Source organism: Hylaeus volcanicus, chromosome 2, assembly GCF_026283585.1.
Source record: "Hylaeus volcanicus isolate JK05 chromosome 2, UHH_iyHylVolc1.0_haploid, whole genome shotgun sequence".
NCBI classification, from domain to species: domain Eukaryota; kingdom Metazoa; phylum Arthropoda; class Insecta; order Hymenoptera; family Colletidae; genus Hylaeus; species Hylaeus volcanicus.
The window spans coordinates 4,136,967-4,161,814 of record NC_071977.1 but is presented as its reverse complement, the minus strand read 5'-3'; the positions used below and the strand labels follow the sequence as shown (position 1 = coordinate 4,161,814).

The 24,848-nt window shown below is 37.7% G+C and overlaps 2 protein-coding genes across 2 annotated transcripts in view; both read left to right on the top strand.

Annotated features, from left to right (window-relative positions):
* The first annotated feature begins 5,926 nt into the window (after positions 1 to 5,926).
* On the top strand, positions 5,927 to 7,420 carry LOC128884842 (titin-like). The gene is made up of 3 exons (XM_054138497.1): positions 5,927 to 6,311; positions 6,394 to 6,753; positions 7,323 to 7,420. The coding sequence occupies exons 1-3, from the start codon at positions 5,927 to 5,929 to the stop codon at positions 7,418 to 7,420; spliced, it is 843 nt and encodes a 280-aa protein (XP_053994472.1).
* Positions 7,421 to 10,595: 3,175 nt separating this feature from the next.
* The window catches only part of LOC128872726 (scavenger receptor class B member 1-like), a 49,207-nt gene continuing 34,954 nt past the window's right edge, over positions 10,596 to 24,848 (top strand). The window contains exon 1 of the mRNA XM_054115707.1: positions 10,596 to 10,769. Coding sequence (XP_053971682.1) covers positions 10,736 to 10,769 — 34 coding nt within the window. The 5' untranslated portion in view covers positions 10,596 to 10,735. The remainder of the gene's footprint in view (positions 10,770 to 24,848) is intronic.

The window sequence follows — 24,848 nt, the reverse complement described above, 5'->3', positions numbered from 1 at the left end:
CGTAAGAATTATTCGAAATTCAATAGGCCCTAGAAGTCAAACTGAAAATTGTTTAATAAAAATGGAAATACTGGTGCAAAATCAGCCTGTACTTTTGTTTAAACAAGACCAAGGGTTAATTTTTACTAAAAATAGTTAATCTCACTTTCAAACCAACATTGTCCCCAAACTGTTTTTTCTTTCTACTTGAGGTTCTCTTCCTAATTGTCGTCATCTCGGAATCCGTCAATACTTTATTAGAGCTCTTGGAATCCACGTTCTTCTCCTCAGACTGTAACTGATCTTTCACTTTAAAATCGGGAAAGAACATTTCCAGCAGCAGATCCTCCGTTTTGCAGAGGATCTTTTCCGTCACCGGGTCTCCCGCGTCGCCTCTGGCCAGCATGCACTTTCGTTTCTTCTTTTCAAGACAAGTGATCGCTTTCTTCTCAGGAATCGGCGTTCTGATAATTGGTCCCAGCGGTATCAATTCTGGTCGAATACGAATTCCGATGGGTACTTCAGGCGCGTCCTCGTGAACCAATTCCTCGCGCCTCCTTCTCGCCAGCTCCTCTTCTTCTCTTTGCTGAGCTTTATTTGGCTCGTCGTGATGAATGTACAGGTCGTTGATGGCTCTCAGAGGCATCAGGCAAATAGGAAGAAGTCTGGAATACAGGTACCTCTTGGGGGACAGTTTGATCTTCTTCGAAGGTTTCTCCTCATCTGGGACGTCCAGCTCCATTATAGTCGACCTGGCCAACAGCGTCGAGGAGAAGCCACCCTTCTTCTTCACGTCTAACCTAGAATCAATGGAGAATCTCGACACCAAGGAAGGGATGGATCTCTTGGCCCGTTTCGCATCCAGAAGCTTCAGCAAGGTCTTGTTCGACGGCATCACGTACGGAGGTGGATGATCGTACTTCAACTTCTCCAAAGCCGATTGCTCGTGTATACGTTGCATTTCCTCTTCACTTTTTTCGGGAATTTTCAAACCAGCAGTGAGCAAAACTAAGTTCAGACGATAGGGAGCATCCGGCTGTTCCTGTTCTCTAATTTCCAGCAATGGATCGATTATGGGTTTTTCCTCCTCGTCCTCCACGCCTTTTCGACCTTTTCTTCCTTCCTCTTCCTCCTCTTCCTCCTCTTCTTCCTCATCCACATCCACGTCCACGTCGACATCTTCCATTTCTTCCGCGGCTTTCTCCTCCGCTTCCAATTCAGCCTCTAACCTCTCCAAATCGTCGTCAGTGATCGGTAGAAACGAAGTTTTAAATTGTTCTACGGCCGCATCATCATCAGGCATCACTATATCAGTTTCGGCCGCGTACTTGCCAGGCTGTATCGAGTCTACCGCCACGAAGTGGATGACGAAAGTGGGTTCGTTGAACTCGATTACGCCGTACAAGAGATCCACTAGCTCGTTCATGGTAGCCGCCACGGCGAACGAGGCGGGATAGCCGCGAAGACGCCAACCCTCCTCATCGCTGCCGTAAGGGTTGAAGAAGAAGAAGTGACCGTCGTCCTTCCAGATGGCGTACATTAACCGCCTATTTTCCAATATCAAATCGGTATATCGATTGAAGTAGCATTCGAGAGCTTCCGCAAGATTCGCGAGAGGGGTAGCCTCTCCCTGAACGACCTTCATCTTTGTCTTATAAAACACGTCATCCTCGCCGAATTTTAACCTAATCGGCAGCATCGTCAGGTCTAAGTGACTAGGTCTTGGCAGCAATTTTTTCTCCTCTTCCTCTTCCCCTTCCTCCATCTCTTCTTCCTCCTCCTCTGCCTCCCCTAATATCTCTTTCTTCTCTACAATTTCGGGACTCCCATTGCGGATCCATTCGATGATATCGCCGTAAGTTACGTCACTGACGTCGATCAATTGATCAATGTCTATGTTTCGCCACAGGTTCGGATCCTTGAGTTTTCTATAAGCCAGAACAGCGAGAGCTGCTATCAGACCTTGCTTCCCCCTCGATCGTATCTCGAAACCGTCGTCTAAACAGTTCTTCGTGCCCTGGACGACCAAACGATGAGGATTTATCTTCATGTAGCCCTTAACGATCTTGATGATCGGTTCATCGGCCTCTTTGCCCATGTCTTCTGTTTTTTCTTCGTCCTCTTCGCCCATGTACTCTTCCTCCTCTCGCCATTTATCCATAACGGCTGTTCCCTCCTCCTCCTCTTCCTCTTCCTCTTCTCCAGGGACCTCTTCCGGTTCCTTCTCTTCCTCTGGCGGTAGAACCACGTAGGTCATCGGCTCGTCTTCCGTCATCATATACAAATCCGCGTTTCTCATCAAAGTCGGAACCTGAAAGAAAGTTGGCTAACATCTAATCGGAAAAACGAATAATGACTTCAATAATTTATGCGACTGTAAATAATAATTAGACTGCGGATCTGTATGCAAAATAAAATCAAAAGCGAAGTTGGATATACAGTCAGTCCCATAAATATTCGTATCCGTTGTGTTTATTAAAGGAATTCGTCTAAATTAAATGATAGGTTTGATGTTTCCAAATAAATTTTTCGTTACATATATAACAAGTGTAAAGTTTGTCCATGCAGATACTTATAATGAAACGTTCATTTGAAAACATAGAACTTATTATTGAATTTAGTAAAACTTCTTCGATAGACATAGAGGGTGCGAATACTTACGGGACCGACTGTATATTTTTCTTTTTATATGGATAAAAGTTAGCATAAGTGGTTGACGAAAAATACAAACAATTTTCGTAAAACCTTGTGAGTATAGGAACGGGTCAAAGTGATCGTGTTCCGTAAGTAACAGGTCAAGTAAATCGTGTTCCGTAAAGTAATCTCCTCAGAAATTACTTGACATTACACACGTATGCTCAGCTCTGACCTGGACCACAGCGTCCCTCATGTTGTCCATCTCTGGCCGTATCCTGGGTTTCATGTCGACCACTTCGCTGGTATCCGGTTTCGCCCAAGGCTCCCAAGCAAATGGCGGTGCTGGAGGCGCTTGGGGTCTGCGATTCGTGCCCTTCTCCCTATAGATCACTTTTTCCAGAGGGCCACCAGGCGTGGTTCCAGTCTTCACGTAGAGGACACGTACTCCGTGTATTATGAAGGGATCCCTGTCCCTGCTGCCGGTGTTCTCCATGATGGTCTCCGCCACTTGGTTGATAGAGCTGTTCATCGTCACGCAAGCGGACTCCCCAGGTTTATCGTATTTATCCAGCTCAGCGGTTCCAGAACGGAAACCTTCGTCGTCGCAGGCGTAAGGATCCATGTAGTAATAGGTATCGTCGTGTTTCCAGATGGCATAGTAGATCCCCTTGATCTCGAGCAGCCCGCACACTTGGTTCTCGAAGAACTCGCGCATCCCGCTGTCGAAGTTTATCTTGCCCCTCTTCTGACCGTAACCAGGGACCACGTTCGTGCGAATCTTCACCTTGGCGGAGTACACGCCGAGAATCACGTCGCCCATGGCGTCGTCCAACTTCAGCTCGAACTCCTCGTCGTGCAGATCTTTGTCGAGGACGCGGACCAGATCGACGAAGTAGATGTTGGACTGGTTGAAGATCAGGTCGATCAGGGCGCTGGTCCACTTGTTGCCATTCACCAGACGCGAGTAAACTAGAGCCGCTAGAGCTATGATCATGTGGGTTCGTCCGCGAAGAAGCTCGGGGATCAACGGGTGCATCATGTGATAGGAGCCTTGTACCACGGCTCTATACTTGTCTTGCACTTTGTAACCGCTGGGTCGTCTCAGCGGTTTGCTGTAAGCGCTTTCCGTCACGTCGGTGTCGATGGGTTGAGTGTAATGTTCCACGCCGCTGATGGCTATCGCGTGAAGAACGAATGGCTCGTTCTGAACGTTGCTCTTCTCGAGGATGATGAAGAGAACTCCTATCAGGTCCTTGACAAGGAACAGTTTCGCGGTTCCACTGACTCCGTCAGGGGCTGGCTCGCAGTTCTCCATTCTGGCTTGGCCGTCGAATATGTTGTAGTACTTTGCATCCTTCCAGATGGCTATGTAGAGGACCGAGGAGCATAGAATCCCAGCGTTGTTGCGCTTGAAGAACAAATCCAAAGCTTTCACCAGGTGCAAATTCGTCGGCTCCGAGGAACGAAACGTGCCTGCGTAAGCGGCGTCCTCGATGCTGACGTTCACGGTGAGTTTGTGCTGAACACAAAGAGTTCTCTGTAGATCCAATATGGAGAGGAGCCGTCGATCGTCGGTGTTTATTTCTTTGTAGGATTCGCAGTAGAACGTATCCCCGTCTTCGATGATCTGATCGATGACTGCCTCGTTCCAGCATCGAGACTTGTACACCGTGGTTGTCGCAAAGGCTGCTATCGCGGTTGCTCCACCCTGTTGTTTGAAACGGTAAGTAACAACGATTGACTTAACAAGCGCGGCTGCGAGCCTTTCGCGGCGACTATGATTACGTCGTTCCGCGTACGCGAACCGGAGAAAATTGAAGGGTGCTCGGATGTTTTTCCTGGGTGGCATTCGAATTTTAGAGATAATCACGGGTCGTGAAATTTTATCTCTCCGATTGAGGAACCTCAATAACCGTCGACCAATCGGGAGACTGATAATAAGCGGCGGCTTAGATTGCGCAAGTGCAGCGCTCTAGTCGAGAGTAATTGGAGTATGTACCGTGTAGAACGGATCCCAGGATTAGGATGTCATCAGGATTGATTTCTGATGATTCGAGAACGTGTAAGGGTATGTAGATTTGCGCGATAGCCAAAAATAATAGAATAGAATATATTTATTTATTTTATAATATTTTTAATCATTTTTTAATAATTCTATTATATTATAACTGTCTTATGATATAGTATAATGTATTACATAGTATAATATAACGTGCATTTTACTTGGCCATGGTCAATTTGTAAGCGATTTCTATGTTTAGTTTTCACTATTTTCATAGTTTAAAATGATTTGAAAGTTCGTTTACCTGGTGCCCTCTGGACAGAGGTGAAAACTTAGGCATATTTATGTGAGTCAATCCTGAACGAACGCCATATCTAACGCACGCTGGTAGCTCTGGTCTGATTTCAGTCAGCGAGTAAGTATCGTTTGGTAGCTCGAGGAAGAAGTTTAAATCATTATACTGATCTTCGAGATCCTCGTCGAACTCGTCGCTGCTGGGAGCATTGTCATCAGCAGCTCGGACATCTTCGGTTACTCGACCAATAGCGTTCACAGTTTCAGACGAAACAACGTCATCGCAATGGGCAAGTTGTATCAGCTTCTCTTTAAATAATTGCTTCTTATCCCGATCAATTTCAAGTGGTAACTTTCCTTTGGTATCGATTTTACTCATTTTACTTTCACGTGACGTTAAATTAATTTGTGTCACTGATTAATTCGAATTTTATTCGTATTGAATAAGGTGTCATCGAATTTACAAACTTGCATCATTTAAAATTAACCCGCAATTTAACGTATAACCTATAGTTTTACCGAAAGACTTGTTTAAAATTCAACTGAATATTGTGCCCTCCTCCCTGTTATTTATTCTGATTCTTATATATCGTAGTGTAACAGATACTTTTCATTTGTATTAAGATTATTTATATTTTCGCGTCACTTGAAATTTGAAAAAGTTTCATTGACTCGTCGAGAATGATAGAATGTACAGCCTGAAATACGGGTTAATTTACACGTAGGTATATTCGCATGATGTTCGCGCAAAAAACAATCGATAAAGATCACTTATCGTTTTTATAACGAAATTCATCCAACACAAAATGTGACTGTTCAATCTTAACCCTCCAAAAAAATGTCAAACATCAACATGTATTTAATATAGAAATGTAATTAACCAAAATTCATTAGCCATACATTCAAAATGTTAATACATAGAACAAGAAAACCCTTTCATTCATAGTCTATCCTACGCATTTACAATAACACATCACTATAGCCTTGCGATAATTTACTCCCATATTGGAGAACATGCTACATCGTCCCGAATGCAGGAAGTACAGGCAATGGAAACTAGAGCGGTCAAAAAAATCGAGACAGGCTGTCAAAAAGGAGAAGGAATTAAAACACAGAGACTCGATAACTGATTGCATAGAAGAGGACGAAACGAACAATACATCGGAGGATAAGCAGAAAATCGTTTCCCCTAAATGCAAAAAGAAAATTCGTATTAGTAGAAAACCGAGGACAACAGCATCGTACGTGCTTAAACGCGTTTCACTGACAGAGATAGTGCTCAAAAAGATTCAACCCTCGATAGAAGTCAGAGAACAACTTATTAATCCACGTCACGTGATTTGTCTGGATGATAGCGAGTTCGAAATAGATTTTCCACTGGAAATTCCAGAAACCACAAGTAAACTCTTAGAGAAATAATTGCGATTGTTCTATATTTATTTTATTCAACGTTCATTTTATTTCTTTTCGATTCTTACAAGTCTCTCTATTGAAATACCTGTTCCTATTACGAACTTTTACAGGAACTCCGTACCAGACGTGCAGACCAAGATGGCGTCCGAAAGGACGGAAGAGAAGAAGACGAATTGCGAAGAAAACGGTAAAGGGTGACAAAAAGGAGCAGCCAGGCGAAGAAAAGGAGGAAGGCGAGCCTGACGAAGGCGAACCTGAGGAAGGCGAGCCTGAGGCAGAGGAAAATGTTAAGGATAAAGGAGCGAGGAAGATATTAAGACGTAAAACGAAGAAAAAGAAGAGAAAGAAGAAAGTAGTGGATACGGACTCTGAAGAAGACAGCGAGTGCGACAGTATTTGCTCCTTCGACAGTCACGTGTGTCTTGCAGGTAATATTGTTGTTGTTTTTAACCAGTCGGTTGTGGCGTCCTCTTCTCAGAGCACGCACCTATGTGTGTCGTGAGAATCCAAATACGACAGGTAGAATCGTCAAACACAGACTGATATTGGATCGCAAAGACAGCTATATATTCATGCCACTTATACTTCTGTTATTCAAATTAATATGTGAAACATACTCTTAAATAACCAATGATAACTAAATTTTACGCATGACGAGCATAGTCGTCAATCACAGCTGACTGGTTAAACGAAGAGCACTTTGTATTCACGTTGAAAATTTGTTCTATTTTTTGTTTCAATAAACAGTAACATTGTTTTATGAAATTTTTTCGTTTAAAAGACGAAACGACTTTGAGAAGTGTCTCTGACGCTTCCCCTTGCAAATTCTAGTCGGCCAATTTTTAATATTCACTTTGAAATGCTTCAAGGTCTAACATTTTCTTGGATCCAAAGTGACTCCTCAAGGTTCACTCGTTTGTAGATTCAACGGTACCACCCTTTATATTGGTAACCGGTTCATCGCTACTATTCTTGAGACATGTATTATGCTTATCAGGCCTCAAGTTAACAGCCGAGGATAAGAATAAAATAAAAGAGTACCAACGTCAAGTTGAAGATGCAAATACCGAGGGAAATGTGGCTCCCACTGATTAGGGGAATCGAAATAACACGAGGAGCGTCGACAGGAAATTACGAATAACAAGCGCAACCGCGGATTCTGCATAAGCGGAATGGAAAAAATAGCCAAGGTGACGCGAATCAGCTTAGAATAATTGATATTTATCAGCCACGTTATGTGTTCTTAATGCAGTATTTCTCAAGCTTTTTTCGGGCGAAATTTTTTACGCTCCAAGATATCAATCGTCACGTTCAAAAACAATGCCCTAATGGAACGAACACGCACCGACGATCTACGTAAAAAGAATTGTTCCACGTAAAAGGCGTGTCCCATTTTCACATTGAAAAAGGAGTTTCAACTATTCCAACGATTGGCCCCCATTTGAGGATAAAAGGCGAGAACGAGTGACTGGACAACCTACACGGCCACTTCACGTTGAAAGAATGCTGATAATTGCTAATAAGTCGGTCGAGGTACAAGTACCTTGACAAATCTGTGAATGTGGTCCACGGTGACGCTTTTTATTTTATTTAGCTTATGACAATATAAAACTGTAGGTATTCGCAAGAAAGTATCGACAGGTCGACAAATCTAAAGTTTTCTGATGTTCAGTCTATTTATCGGACCTCTCCTTTGTTTATGAGTTAGTTTTTAAAACTCTTTTGCCTACCATTCTCCTACCTATTATTTATTAGATCTCCGATATTTATTATTAATCGTTACTAAGATGTTCCTTCGCACTAAATTGCTGAAAACGCCTAGGTTTGCAAATTCAAGTTTTGCCGTTGCAATAAAAACTAATCGGTTCCTCGTCGGCCTTCTTCGAAAATTAAAAATATGGCTGGGACCAAAACGGTCCAATAAATATTGAGTTATAAGGTTTTGGACGGTATTTATTTACCGCGAGGACCTGTTTTCTCGAACGATTAGATGTGGAGAACAGGATACGAAAGGATTCTAATTAAAGCTATGCCTAAGCCTCAGCTATCTTGAACATTAAACGTGGAGAGGAGGAACTCGTCGATGGTTCGATTCAACTGGTGGAATAACCATCCAATGAACGACAGGTATCGCTTCGAAGCTCGTTTTACCACTCTGTTGTATCGAGTCTTTTTTTATTCTTGATTCCTTTTACAGTTTTTCTTATGCGTCTGTGGTTGTCCATTGCCAATAAATTTATGAATCTTTAATCGCTGTGGCGGAGAAGAATTTTCAAGTTCAAAAGGACACTGACTTCTTCGACTCCATAACACGTTGACTGTCATCGTGTTGGTTACAGGAGTTTAAAAATTGTTTGAAATTCAATATGTTGATTAGACTTCTCTTCCGCTTAATATTCTTGAAAATAACGCAGCAGTACCATCTCTACCATGAATCCGGCGTATTTTAGTTCCTTCGACGATGGGTTAACAAATTTTATATTTGAGGAAACGAGAGATTTTGGATTTTTACTTACAAATTGAAAATAACCGTTACCTTCTTTACTCAATTATTCGATACAAAGCAGCTGCACGTTACTTCCATCTGTAAACTGAAGGAAAACAGCAGATTCCACGATTAAAATCTAACCTAAGACCTGCCAATACATAGTAGTCATCGTGATCAAGCATATCGACAGCAAATTGAATTTAAATAAGCTGAACAACATATGAAACGTAAGATTGCTGATCAATGAATGATGGATCGAATTTTTCCTTTGCGATCAAATCAATCGTTTTCTCCTACGTAATAACTTGACTTCTCGTGTAACAAAAATGGCGTCTATTGCAGTGTTTACTAATTATTTTTAGTTCGTAATTTCCTCTGTAACTCTCACACTTCATAATTGCCGTTAATTCATAAAAATAGTAGCTGCAGTAATACGTGATATATTACATAACAAACTACCCTACAAGATATGTAATAAATTACAACAATACAAAAGATACAATAAATCAGTAATAATTAGACTGCAGATCCATTATGCATTTATGGCGACATCAATATAAAAAGATACAAAAACATGATATTCGAAATGGGTTATAATTAGTTTTCAGAAAAATTCATTTTTATAAATTATGTATTAAGTCTAAATCTAAATCTTTATCGCGATAAAGATGGCAAGGATAAGCGATTCTAGCTGCACGATCGATACTTAGCGTCATTTATTGAACACCCAGATGTCGTAGTCGATCGGTTAGCTGTCACCGAGCGCGTTGTAGCGTATCGAACAGTATGAAACAAGAACTTCTAATAAATTAAAGAAATGACATATCTGAGCAAGGTAGATAAGAAATCTCGCCAGCAGTAGTTAACTTGCTTACATCAATGACAGCCTGAAAAAGCGAAAGTTTGATCATTTAAGCCTCGCGTAGACGTTAAGATTCAATCTTAATAAATTGCTTTTGTATCAAGCGTTGAAAAAACAAATATGTTATACGATAAAATTAGTTTGATTTGATTTCTGACAATCCTTCGACAAATTTTAAAACTTTGCTTTGTTTGTCTTATTATCTTTGGAACGTCATCGCACATAATTACTTGTGCACTAATCTAATGAAAACAAATGTCGCGCGACCGCGTCGAGCCATAGTAATTATTGCGACAAACTTGAATATCCAAGTAACAATCGAAGTTGAATAATCCTGCAGAGTATCGTGTATATTTATCGAACATGACATATCAAACAGGCGATGGAAGTCAAAATGAATTTTCTCTATATTATTGGATTTACTTATCATTTGTATACATTTCCAATAATAATATCCTACTTGTCGTAATAAAGGGTATTTGAAAAATGGTTTCAGGATTTTACAAAATACAATCGTCGGTGTAATAATATGTATTCTTTCGTTTAAAATAAAAAAAGAATTCCATATATTGCATATCATTTGTGTCTAACGAAAAAGAAAATCCCAAAAGCCCTTTTGGTAAGCCCTCTATCGTATCGAAGACTAGAGTCTGAAGTGTACATTTTATTTGCTGGCAATTTAACGCGCGAACGAACAATGGTTTTCACGAGCAACTTCATGCTCGTTGGGAGTAAACTTGGTGAGTTCCTACCCGCGGCGTACTCTAATAGATAAACAAGACATTACCGTCTTCTTACGAATGATCCGACTTCTTATCTGCTTGTACAGCAACTACTGGTTATCACTCGACGATTTCAGACCCGTTCGAAAAAAAGAGGGTTTACGATGAATCGAGTTGCTGCTCCCAGTGTGCGGACGGTCGTCGAAGGAGACGTCCGGAACTGCACTAATCGTCGTTATAATAATTACATTTTGTTCATTTCTTGTCATTTTTCTCGTCATCGAACCGTCGGCGTCGTGACGAATATTTACGTTGCACCGAGGGTAGAAAACGTCAAAATGTTCTACTTCGCTAGGATACCCAAAGTGATCCGTAAGTAGAAGATTTTTTTATGTTTATTGTGTAGAAACATAAACCATCATCTCAACCCGGTAGCATGATTGTTGTGATCTAAATAATTAATATTTCAGTCAAACTGAAAGCCTAATATCTAGTCTTTCAAATTTTACGCAAGTTATTTAAAGTAATCTATTTTTTGGCAAAGTAAAATTTGTTTTCTTTGATAGTGGATCGATGCATTAGAACTATACCGAACTGTGATTTAAATAATTAATATTCTAGTCTCAACAAGTAATTTTATAGATAAAAAGGGGGTCTATCGAATGACATGTAACACACGGTCAAGAAATTACTTTTCTCATGTAACGTTCCATGGAAAGTAAAACAACACGAACATATGAATCAACCCCATTCAAAATGTGATTATTGTTTTGTATATGTTTTTTGAAATTTAAAGGAAACATAAACCTTGGAACTCAAAACTGTTTATCATTCGATTGTTTAATATACATCCTACATTTTTCTGACTTAAATTGTTTCCTTTGAGTAAAAATGTAATTCCTTAAATATTTCAAGTTATACCACCTCTAATAATTGTAATTAAATTGAACAAGTTCAATATTTATATGGCTTATAGTATCGTTACGAACGTTAATATTACATAATAGTGCAATAAAGACGTTAACCAAAAAATAGATTGAATAGTCTCATAAAAATGCTACTTTAAAGACTCTTAATAAGCAAAGTTTTTCTCACGATTCATTATATTCCATTAATGTCAAACTACTTCCAATGCTTTTCGACAGTTATTACCATCAGGCATGAAAAGGCAATTAAAAAGCGATTTTCAATTGCACATTACGTAACATTTACCTATTGTTCGACATTAATCATCTTATAGCAAGAAATCGATTTAATTTTAATCGGTCCATTTCCGTTTGGCATAACCGTCTTTCTTTCTATCCATACAAAATTTTAAATCGCTACAGTGACAATCGTCTTACTCTCTGCACCGAACTCATGTTTAATCGTTGTCAGTGGTCAGTGATTTCGATATTAAAATTCATTAATGTTAATCCCTCGTTGGTGAATTGCTGATGTTGACAGAAAAACACCGGTGAAACTAATCGGAAACACACCTCGTGCCAATTATCGTTTTTCAACAATGATATTTGGGTACGTAATTTCATTAGCATAGTCGCTTCATTATTTGGCATATGTGGTAATTGAAATGTTGAAAACCGTATTGCGCTTTGATAATGTCGGTGATAATGTAGAAGATTCGAAGCGGTTTACCGTGTGAAACTGTTGAAAGCGCTGAAGGCTGATCAGTCGATCACATTTAGTTATATCGATAGTCACGCAAAGCTACTAATGAAGACGTTTACATGATTTCCAATTAGTACATGACGAATGTATATGTATAATATACATTTTCTGGGCACGTTTACTCGGGCAGTTAATAAATTAGACGCTTATTTTCAAGGCCACAAATTTTGGTCTTCGTCCAGATAATTTGTATCAGCCTAATTGCACTTATCTTTGATCACAACAGTAAGAGGCGGTCTGCTTTGTAGAGCGGTCTACTTTTAGAAGATCTACTTTCTTTTGATAAATACTTGAAGGTTATTTTCTTGTCACTTTGACGTAATGAACAGACGACGTAATTGTGGCTTCAGAGTTCTTTTGATACTTTGACACAAACCAGGAGCTTCTTCCTTCTGTACATCCATTATTTTCTTTGCGTGCCATTTGTCGGAACCGTAACACAACAGTTCCGTTACCATAACGAGCAAGCGCTTCAAACGCGTATTGCTAATTGTAAGTAGAAGGTTTTCCAAAACCTGCTTTAGAATTTTGTTTTTTTTTTCTTCATCAAACAAAGATGGTATGAAATTCAATTCAACAAATATTTTGATCGCTAACATTATGACCCTATTCAAACCTTAAATAATACATTACATGCTTGTAACGAAACAAAATTTCATGAAAAATTTCTTTGCGTAAACGCATTTCCATTTAACACTTTCAGGACTTTGATCGGAGCAAAGTGTTCTCTGGAGACCAAAAACTCTCCTTTTCTCTTAAACAGTATGCGAGATAAATTTTCTTGCTTACTTAAAGTATCGTTCACGCGTTACAAAGCAACTCGAATTGAATTCTGCTTCACGCACTGCGCGGCGCGAACCAAACACGATTAAAACGAGGTGCAATTTATTTAAACCACGTTGTTAAGTCATTTCCACGACGGTAAAAGTCTTGTACCTGGTCGTTACGCATTAAGCCCGAAAACAACGACCTGCTTTCGCAACATGCAACGATACACTCCCATGCGCCATGCAACTATCTTTTTTCTTTTTTTTTCATAAAAAGAGTCAAATTACATGCCTTTTCGCGAATATCAACTATCGCGGTTTAATCGTCGTTACGCAGTTAGGCCCCGTGATTATCGTACGGAATCTTGTATACATTTATTATCCGACAACTTGGAAAATGCAGAAAAAAGTGCAATTATTCGCGTCATTGTTGGACAAATACGGAGAAACTCTAATGGGTGCAATTATTGCTGCAGATAATTTAAGGTTCTTGCCGGATCATTAGCTATGCCACAGTCGAATGGAAGACTTGTGCATTGCCCCAATACTAAGTAACACATTCTTGAGTACTCCAAGGGGAAGAAAAAAGATGGGATCCGACTTTGATCCTCTTCTATACAATTAAATAAATTAAGGATTCGTAAGGTGACAAAAAAAATTGTCCAACGAAGGATTATGAAGAATCGCGACAGTGAGCCGAATAACTTCCTGAAGTAAACACTGTACTGCATTACGATGCAACGCGGCTTCGAGTCGGAGTTGATCCTCTTCTATACAATTAAATAAATTAAGGATTCGTAAGGTGACAAAAAAAAATGTCCAACGAAGGATTATGAAGAATCGCGACAGTGAGCCGAATAACTTCCTGAAGTAAACACTGTACTGCATTACGATGCAACGCGGCTTCGAGTCGGAACACTTTGAAGTCAATAGTTTCGCTCGCTCTTTGTCTGATATTTGGTATATCTGCTCCGGATATTTAATTTGCACATCAAGTCTGTTGGCACGCTATTTTGTAACCACTTGGTTTACTATCGATGCAACGCATTCGCGTTTTCAAACTTTCTGTTAGTGATAATTTTCGTGAAATCGGGACAACAGATAACGAGAGAAATATGCGACAGTTATGGGACATCGTAAGTAACACTTACAGTGATTTCTTATCATTTTTGCGTGTGAAATATTCTACTGGAAATGTTTTCTCTGATTTTTAGTGAGTAATAAAATTTGTCGCATATCGCAACAAAAGCCATGAACTTGCGAAAACTATCCGCCAAATAAGTATCACGAAAGCATTCAATGCATATTCCCAGACGGATAATTATTAGTAAGATCGTAATGTGGCGCAGTAATTTCTGTACAAGAGAAATTATCTCAAACTCCCCACTTGTCGCAATACTGTGTTCGCATAATCAACCATATAGTTGACCGCAAAATGTCTAAAAATATATTTATGAGACGATAAATGCAATACAACAATACCACTTCTTATATCATATTTAATCGTATTCCTGTTCAGATGCGCATAATTATATTCGAACGAAAGATAACGAATGAAAACAGTGTACTTGCAGTACTTTATTCGTGACATTTATTTCATTAAACTGACAAGTTTTTCCTTGTTGTAAAACATTTCATTCTAGAGTTCAAGGCCTAATCTTTCTTCAACGAGAAATCGATAAACAGTTGTTTATCTGTTGCTCGATACTCGAATTTTTTAGATAGATATGAATTTTGCCTGCCTCTGCTTTCCTGTCAATTTAAAGTACTTATCATGTTAAAAGATTTGCAAATTTTAAGAGAGATTTTTACAGAAAATGACAAGATTTGCCTATTTGTTTTACAACTTTTCTTCTTATCACTTTCTCCTTAAAAATAATTTAATCTCGCTTGAGTCAAGTCAAGACTTATTTATCTTCCTAAAATGTGTTATTCACATTCTCGTTAACATCCTGTATGCTCATGGTAAAAACTGAATGATTGCTACAGTATTTAAAAGACTTCGAGTTAACTATTACATAAATACATTTGTATAATCCGCATATATTTGCATCTTTTAAATGAATTACTATTACGTAAATGTTTAAACATAACGAACATTGATTAAATAACAATAATTTATTATCATGTACCAAATACTGGGAGAAATATAAATTGTATCGATTGTATTCTAGCTATTGAACATCAGGATCGTATGTTTTTATTATGTAAATATGGTGACGTCACGTGTCGAGTAAGTGCATTAATTATTTAATTGACCGTTCGCACAGAAAAACAAGGGAAAATAAATTGACACGTTGTCGTCCAGATTATAGAATACCTTAGCTTTAATTTGTGTTTTTCTCAATAGTATTCCAATGTACCTTCGTCCAACTGATGGGTGTCACTCGTGAATGAAAACAATATTTTTTACCGTCTTATACGTTACACTTAAAATTATGCCGTGAATATTATGTTGCTATTATACAAGAAATCTTTTATAGCTGAAGCAAGACACTGTGTAATGTAAAGTTTTATGCAAAATTTCTTATATATGGATGCAAGGGTGGTTTCAATATTTTAACTTCGAAATTTCTTTGATCTGAATTTTGTTTAATTTATATGAAAAGCTGACATGCAAAAGCTCTATTTGCACAATCTTCTGTCACTTCTAATCAAGCTAGAGGTTTTATTTTCCAGACCTTTTACTCATTTGATCATGAGATGTGATAAAGTAACGTCTTTTCTCAAGAAAATTCAGTTATACTGTTTACGTGGAATCTGTCTCAAATGTCCCAATAATTGTCTCCACTCTATGGGAATTCCAAGGGCCTTAGGATTCCCCATTATCCTCCCAAGCTCCTCGAAACTCCTAAATCGTTCCATCGTTACAACTTTAATCGAGCAGGAAAGACCAGTTCCTTCCATACGAGCAATATTTTATAGTGACTCATAATTTCATGATGGTACACCGATGCAATTCGTGCATCGCTAAAAGCACACTTTTCGTGAATACATAGTCCATCACCTTATGTTCAGTATATTCATAATCCTCGAAAGACAGGATTGAAAGACAGGGCACCAAACGTTCAACCCCACAGCCAATTACCTAGCATCCCTCCCTTATCGACCTCCACCCTTACAAAATCGGTATTTACAGACATAGCAGGTCTCCTGTTAAGACCACTTCTTCCTAATCGCGTTAAATGGCGCGAGAATTAACCCAGTAAGTGATACGAAACGTATTCAATTTTTTTTTTTTATTTAGATCAAAATGTAAATAATTAGAAATAAATCTGAAAAATTATGTCATTTGTCCAGCATACCTTACTTTTAGACAACAAAATCTTAAAGCCCATTTCAGGAAAACCCTTTACAGTTTATCCTAAAAAATTACTATTATTGTTTTAAGCTAACCATCGTGCTTTTTAATCAATGCGCTTGACTTTAATCTGATCTTCACGTTGAAACTAAATGTATTATCGTAGAAGCTGATACGCTAATATTCATCGAATCATAATACGAACGAATATTAAAGCTAGAAAAAGGATGCATCGATAGCAGATCATTTAATTTCGCATCCGTTTACATTTTCTAGGAAACCGTTCTCGTAATTGTGCTCCAGATCCTTTTGCCTGATTAAACTTCCGCATCGCTTGTCCATAAGGATAATCGTTACCTAATGGCAATTAAATGAAACGCAGGCATTAACAATATCCTACATAATTTTGAATTATTATGTTTTTATGTGTTATTCTGTGCCCGAGTATCTGGTGATCGAATTTGTACGTAAATCGATCGATCAATGCATCGGTATCGGTACCGCTGCGTATACTCGAGAAAATGCAACAGATAGTATGATCATGTGATAGCCGGATGAAGAAAAAAAAGCAAACGTTACACTTGAAACAGAGTCGCATGGAGTTATAATGATCCTGAAATTAACGTGATCACCATGTTAACGAAGCAAAAAATCATAACGATTCTGATACAATTGTTTAGTTATGTAATAGAGTACTCGTTACTCCGCCGACTGTCAATTAATGTTTATTTCCTGTCGAATGAATTAAATTCTAATTATCGTTGGCTCTTCCTTTTCAGCCATATGTCTATTGGCAGAACTGTGCCAAGTAGTCATTATTGTAAATATTATTTCATTATTTAATAGTAATCATCTGCCCAGTTTTCGGAAAAGTTTAATTTCGAATCGAATTACCTTCTACGCCAGTAAAATTAATTTTAAAGTACAATTGATCGAGAGAAAGAAATGTGTCGCGATAAAGGATAAGATAAAGAGGCCTGCAACAATTTTTATGATAGACATTTCATTTATCTGAGCACCGATTTCTTTAATGTTCACGAGTGGGTATATCTTGCGTGGCCGGTTCTGAGTCTTGAAAATGTAACCTGTTCCTGCCTCGAGAAATTATTTTTAGAAGACACCTTTCGTAATGTTTATCTTCAATTGATAGTACATCTAAAGAGTCTGCGAATTTCCACTTTATATTCTAGTCATCCTGCACGTCCAACCTTATTAGGGAGCTCAGAATATTTAAAACTGAAAGTGTTTTCAGCATTACAAATTCCGTTAGTTTGATACCATTTTATAAATAAACGTCTCGAGGTTATACGTTAATCGGAAATAAATAATCAAGGTCTGTTGCCACCATTTAATCTGCTGATACATTTTTAGGAATACCAATGTGGTACCAAAGTACTTGTTTAGTGTTTCATATTGAAACAGTTGTCGTTGAACTTCACTCTTTCGCCATGACATGATAAATGCATTTAACGCTTCGTATCATCCTTCACTTGTTATTCCTTTCAATATTCTTATTTCCTAACCAGAATGGTTACTAAATTTATTAATAACTAGCTGTGCCCCGCGGTTTTAGACGTGAAAAGGTAACAGAAAGACATGAGAAGTGAAAATAAAATTGAAGAAGTGCTACATTAGAGGGCCGAATCCATCTTGTGGTGTCTGCGTTTATGATTAGTCCATCATGCCAACGAACTGGTTGAAGGGCAACAGGATTTGAATTCCTCAACCCACGCCGTTTTCTTCTGCCGCATTAACGTCAGTGGTAGAATCCCTTTCCTTGCAATTCTTTGTTGTCGAGCCGCTATCTGAACCCGATGCTGTTCGTAACTCGGAGGAAGGTTTTCGAATAAAAATGTTGCACGATATAAGGTGACTCCAGAAACTGGTACAAACTATATCTCCTTTCCGAGCAGAGATTGATTAGGATTATCCTTCTTCGATATGATCTGTTTCGTGCAATATACGCTTCCACTTGTATCTTTTCTTTTTTTTCTTTTTAATGGTACAGATGATTTTAAATGGTTCTGCTTGCTATACCGCATAGAAAAATATTAAAATACGTCTTAAAGATTAAAATATCTTTCCAAAGTCGCATTATTTACTTGACGCCACTCATCCTTGTCAGTACTATAATACTCCGATGCAGTAAATATAATTTTAATTCTTCTATGGGCCTGTGTAACTTTCAAATCACATAATGGCGGATGGCAGCACCATCAACCTGAAATATCCAACTAATTCCTTGCAAGTTGTTTGTAGAAAAAAAATTCGGTCCACAGAAGGTTAACACAAAGGTCAAGCTTCTAAGTATAGTACAAACATAAGATACGAAGTACATTTCCAATGACCGTACCTTCATTTGTTAATACGCAGTCGTACAGGAAGAATCGATTCATACTAAAGTAAAGCACATGATTGTACTTAAAAAAAGCAAGTGACCCAAGGACAGGCTCCGAAAACCCGGGCCATCGTTGTTTTCTTCTCGGGCATTGACGTCACCGACGAAACCCCTTTCCCTCTTTTTATTTCTTTCATTTCGAGCCACTCTCTGAACCTGATGTTCCCAACAGCTTTCGACGTTAGTTATTCACACATAAATATTCCGTGGATGATTCTGCAGAGTGATTTTAGAATCCGAGACGAGCCTCGAAAATAAATGCGAAATCGATACCAGAAGAGAGTTGAATATTGTTTCGACGACTATTCTTCGATCGTATAATATTTTTTTGCCATAATAAAAAGTCATATCGAGAATGTAAATTAGAAGAACTTCAAGCTAAATTTTATAAAAGAAAAAGAATCTTTAATAATGTTGCGAAGAATTTATATTCGGGAGATTGTTGTGTTCTCTTAACACCAAAGAACCTACAATAAATTTATTAAAAGTATTACTGTACTAAATGAGGCACAGTTTGACCCAGTTTCTGAAATCGATCTCTACGAAACGAATAAATAGGACGTTTCGTGTATCGAAGAAATGTTCCGTGGAATTTATTTTCACAAGTTTATTATCTCTTGTTAATAGCACAGAGAGGTGATGAAACTATTGGAAATTTGTTAATGATGTAGGTTCACGTGGAATAAAATGAATGATACAGGTATGCGAAACGAGGTAGAGCTTGAACCAGTTTCTGGAATCGCTTCGTACGAAATGGTCTGCTCGCGGTATATGCAAATTGGATTCGTGGTAAAACCAATTGCAACTTTCCTACCTCACGCAATCACGAAAAACAAAAATTAGCCAGTAACCGCAGTGATCTTGAACTGCGAGCACTCTTTTTGCGGGTAGCATTCAACTTGACCTTCGAGTAAAGGGCTGATACGATCGTTTGACATATTGTGAAACGATACCAGTGACTGGAATATTCTTCGTGGTGTGTACATTTTATTGGTCATGAGTGTTAAGCGTCCATTAGCGTTATTAACTTGATAAATTAGACTAATTTGAAATGATAGTGGTGTTTCGCGTTTGAGAAGTACAGCGTGTCTCGGATATAAACGAATGAAATTCCAAAGATTATTTTATCAACGACGAAGAAAACGTTCGTGGAAACCATTTGCACGAATGCGTTGTAACCCACAAGCTTAATATTCGTTATAACGTTTTGGATTAAATTGTAACAAAGAAACTTTTTATATTTAGTCTGTGACTTGTACGCAGATGCTTATTCGACGTGTAAATTTCATTAGAATTAATTGCTAATGTTTGCACAAGAAACTGTATTATGTTTTGCATTCCTCGTTTAATATTTTACTTGATTATCCTGTAGATTATTATGGAAAAATGTATATGTTTTTGATAAAATGCTTCAAGTTCCCCATATACGTAAATTTTGGTAAATTTATCAAATCTACTATGAATAATTAAGAGAAGAACAGTTGAGAACTTTGTAAAATGTACGAAGACACGTATAATTTCATCTAACACAGACAAAACCACATTCCAACGCTATTGTTACATTATTTGCTCAAGCAAAATTACCCTGGGAAAACATTACGCGAATGTCAAGCTTGTGGATGCTGCAATGAATTTTAATAATTCCCCTTTCGAGTCGTAATGGTTGTTAGCGCGAGTCAGAGTTTTGCAAGAATGCTAGAATATTCATAAAGATTTGATCTTAGAACGAATATTGCTCTTCGTTCCGGGTTACACGATGTCATGCCGACTTGGCTGATCAAAACAACTGCTGTTCGTGTTGTTGGTCAAAAGTACAGCATTACTTATTCCGTACAGGCGACTCGGTTCGACGAAAATGATAACAGTACTCGTGTCTTTGTCCGTGGTAGGTATTTTTTTGCAAAACTCGACCGCACGCAAATTGTATTCATGACTCGAAAAGGAAGTGATTCAGAGCTACACGTTACTCTGTCATCCTCGAGCTCTAAAATTTTGGCTATTTACTTCAGGGACACCCTGTACAACGCTTTAAGAGAACCATAAGTTTACTCTAAGAACTAAGAACTCCCATAAATAAACAATGAATATGCATACAAGTCAGAACCGAGATGAACCGAGTTCACGAGCGATGGATTTAAGGAAGATAATTTAAAGATACGCGGTACTAGTTTTTTTTAACCTTCCTCCAAATTTTTTGCAATCTCCTCTGCCATAATTCCCAATCAAAGCGAATGATACGATATTTTTGTGTACGGTAGTCTTTTCTGGCTGAGTGTTGCGATTAATTTGCTAAAAATGTTAAGAATTTATTTCTTGAGATAAATCAAACTATTTAAATAGCTACGTTCCTCGGATTAATGCGGATGCCCGATTAAGACATTATTAATGAAGTCTTCCAGTTGTTTACAACTCGGAATTTTACTCAACAATCAGATATTAACTGGTTTTTAGCACAAACGTCGAATAAACGGGCTTCTGTTTAGTTAAGTAAAAGTTACGCAACAAAGTCACGTGCCACGGTAAATGAAAATATATAATAATTTCGGAAGACGAAAGTTCGGGTAGTTACATAAAATAAATCGAAAAAATCGATCTAACCCACGATCTGACCCAGACCTGACATACTTACAAGGTTAACCTAGTCCAAGTGCGCCCTACTTTTAAGACAAGATTAACAAAGTTCCAAGTTATCGATTCTTTCCTATCGGACGTCTCAGCTGTATTCGCATAATTCGGAGATTATTCTTTTTACGATGTTTCTTAAGTTAAGTAACGTGTCACGCACGCTTAATCAATAACTGAGTCACGTGAATATTCATGAAATTCTATTTATAGATATTTTTAATAAATTGGAGGTCAAGGTCGCTCAAATTATGATTTAAAAAAATATAAGGTTTAGTGATAGAAAAACATAGTAGCGAAATAAAGAATTGCATGCATGATATCCTATTTGATCTTGCGTGTCAAAAGGTATGAGGATTTTACTTTCTAGAATATTTAACGTTATAAGATAAGAAAATTGAATGAAATATCAATAAAAATAAAAATATATAAAATAAAATATAAAATGTTTCAGTTACATTGAAATGTTTCAAACATGAGGGGATGAAGCTATCAAAAATATGCTTTTCACTATTGAAATGACGTCAATCAAATTGATTGTGTGATACTTTTGTTATATTCGAATGGGTTCTAAAATATGCGAAAAGAGGTTAACGTGTCATCGATGCCTATCTGGAATGTTTCCGGAAATATGTTAAAATTTCTCATTCTTGCGACACTGAAATTTTATTACAAGATTTATAACACCTACTTCAATTCTATTAACATTGCATTCCGTTTATGCTTTTTAATGTTTCCCAAAAGAGGATTTGGAATTTTGTTTTTTAATTAAACACAAATGGTATGGAATACATCAAACTTTTACACTGATTTCCATACAATTAAACCTTACAGGTGATGTCATCCAAGTCCCCGTCGCGACTTTTTTATTATTACAAAACAAAATCCTGAAACATCTTCCGAGAAACCATTTTGTTTGTACACCTGTATCATTCGTTTCGACGAATGGAAAAATAGGTTTATCGCGACGATTTTATTCATACTGCATCGTCACATGGAAATTTTCATTGCAAAACGTATAATAAAGGTTTTTGCGGATTATCCGAGACAGAACGTTGGATTTATTAGAAATTATATACAATTATTCGTTTCCGCGCTTGCGAACGCTCCATTTGTCCCTCCAATCGGTACAACAAAAAAATATGATGATTGCGATCAAGAGACGACGAGGCAAATCAAGGCACGTGTATTGCGTGAAATTTCTGGGAAGCACGACCTGCGTCACGTGCTTTTTGCTTCCGTTTAAAATTATCACCTCGACCGATCGCGCGATTAAGATCCTCAAGATACCCGAATCGGCAACGCTAATTACGGCAAACGTACGGAGTAATTCGATGTAAAGCAAACGACAAGGCATTGCGAGTAAACTTGGATACTACCTGTACATTATACTATGTTCCGTGTTTAGATTACGTTCTTTCATGAAATATAATGTAGATCAACTACGGAAAAGTTACACTTTTGACATTTTTTCCTGGCTTGGTGGAACTTCGTTACTGTTCCTTACGAAACATAATTACTCGCTTATTTTTCTTTTACGTGTTTTAGTCTTCTCGCTCTATTTTTTTATCATTCTAGTCTCTGGCATCCCCCAATGCCTCTATAACGAGCTCGGGTACCTCGGGTTCGCCAAACCCGTACTGCAACTGTGACCGATCACAGCTACAGCCCTTGAGGATCGACGTGTACATATTTATATATACAGTGTTGTGGAAGTGCGAAGACCCCCTGTGATCTGTGTTCGAGTAGCGACAGGAGTTGTCTTGGTTGGAAGGAACAGTTGCAGGTGGAACTGTCAAACTGTCGGATTCCAACTGACAATCGAACGATTTGGCTGAAATTTTTTTTATTATAATATCCTGAAAATACCTTTTTGTAATTTTTGGCAGATTTTTGTGCTGAACGAAAACAAAGTTATGAGTTTAAAAAAACAAACATCGTTTCTTTCAAATAGCTATGGCTCTGTCAAGAATCGACTGAAGTAGACGTTTTTTTTTTTAAATGTGGGCTTTTGAATTGACTTTTAGAAAAAAAATACAAAACAAAATATTTGACAAATATTGTATTACGAATCACAATAATACAAGTAAAAAAAGAAAAAAGAAATAAAGCAAAATTTTCTGTTTCTTAAAAGTCCTGAGTACTAAAAGAAACGACAAAATCTAATCTTCCTAAATCTTCCGGAACTAATACCGAGTACGTTCCTCAGCAAAGTTGCGAGCTGTTTCTCGTTCAGTCTGTTTATGTTTTCACGTGTAACGATATCAGCGCTAACTTATCGCCGACGCATACAGATTCCGGGATTCAAGTTTAATTTTAACTAGTTTAGTTAACTAATTTTAACAAGTTTAATTTTCGATTCTATTTGCATCGTACTCCCGGTTATACACAATTATTATAAATAAAAGCCAGTACAAAGGTGACCGCCAGCAAGGTCAACTACGCGCCGTTTCGTTCGATTGGTTTGTTCGTGACCCATCTGATGTTCATGACTCTTGGAACTTTTAACATTGGACATTGGGGCGATAGTCATTCAATGCGTGATATTATTGCAGTGGTGCACATTCTAGATGAATAGTTATCCTATCGATGAGAAAGACATTTCACCATCTCATAGATATCAGCATAGAGCCGAAGAGATACACATATACATGGTTGATGTAATAACTTTATACGTTTTGAGTATCTTCGTTATTTATAGCTCTATAAACAAATGTATTTGGGTAAAATATCACTGTTCGAAATATCAAGTTTTTAATCAAGTAAAAATAATTAAAAAACGAGTAACATATTGTTAGAGATGATAATGAACAATTGTAAACTATCCACACGTACATACATACTTTAAACTATTTTATTAATACTACAAACTGAAAGTACTAGTAAATAAAACGTTGAATAATTTCTTGAAACTCTAAACTTCTATTCTTTAACATCTAAAATAATTGAAAGTATGAGTATACAAGAATGTTTTACAATCTCTCGTTCTCTACCGTGAAAATACGTTACCCATTTTGACTCGACTAAAAAATTGATTCTTATTCCATCTATGTGAAATGTATTGTATAATGTGCGAAATTTTAAAAAAATTTTGACCAGCCGTTTCAACACTTCTAAGGAAAATTTTGCTAGGTCAGCCTAATCGACGTGTTCATCGGACAAAACCTGGAAGAAGCGCCCAACTTTTTTTGTAACCTTTTTTTCGAATTTATGCTCCAAACCGGCAGCGAATAATTCATGAAAACCGTTGCTATTGGTTCGGTTCTATATCTTACTGTCTCCCGTTAAAGGTTACAGCGTAAATCTCTCGAATCGTGGAAATACTCGAGACATTTTAATCACGCAAATAGTTTTCAATCGACGTTGATGAATACATATTAGTGGTTTAAAATTCATTACATTAACATTCGTTCAAAAGACATATCTATCTCGCCATCTTGTCATCGTGAAGTTACCTTGTTCGAATAAACGGTATTTCGTCCTCGTTATTGGACAAAATTCGCTTTTGAAAGAAATAAAACTGTAAGCCACCCTCGTATCGTGAGAAAATTCAATGAAACGTTCAATTGCGATTTCTGACACTTTCATTTTAATATTCAAGGCCAATTTTACAAACTATGAATGGTTATTAATAGCTAACGGATCTGGGATCCGTTCGTGCTTATCAACCGCAACATTTAAGCACGGATTTCATT

Bases quoted from the DNA above. Each gene is read 5' to 3' on its own strand.
- LOC128884842 (XM_054138497.1), top strand. From the start codon at position 5,927: ATGCTACATCGTCCCGAATGCAGGAAGTACAGGCAATGGAAACTAGAG. The intron at 6,312-6,393 runs GTAAACTCTTAG...GATTCTTACAAG, and splicing joins GGAAATTCCAGAAACCACAA to TCTCTCTATTGAAATACCTG. The intron at 6,754-7,322 runs GTAATATTGTTG...TATGCTTATCAG, and splicing joins CAGTCACGTGTGTCTTGCAG to GCCTCAAGTTAACAGCCGAG.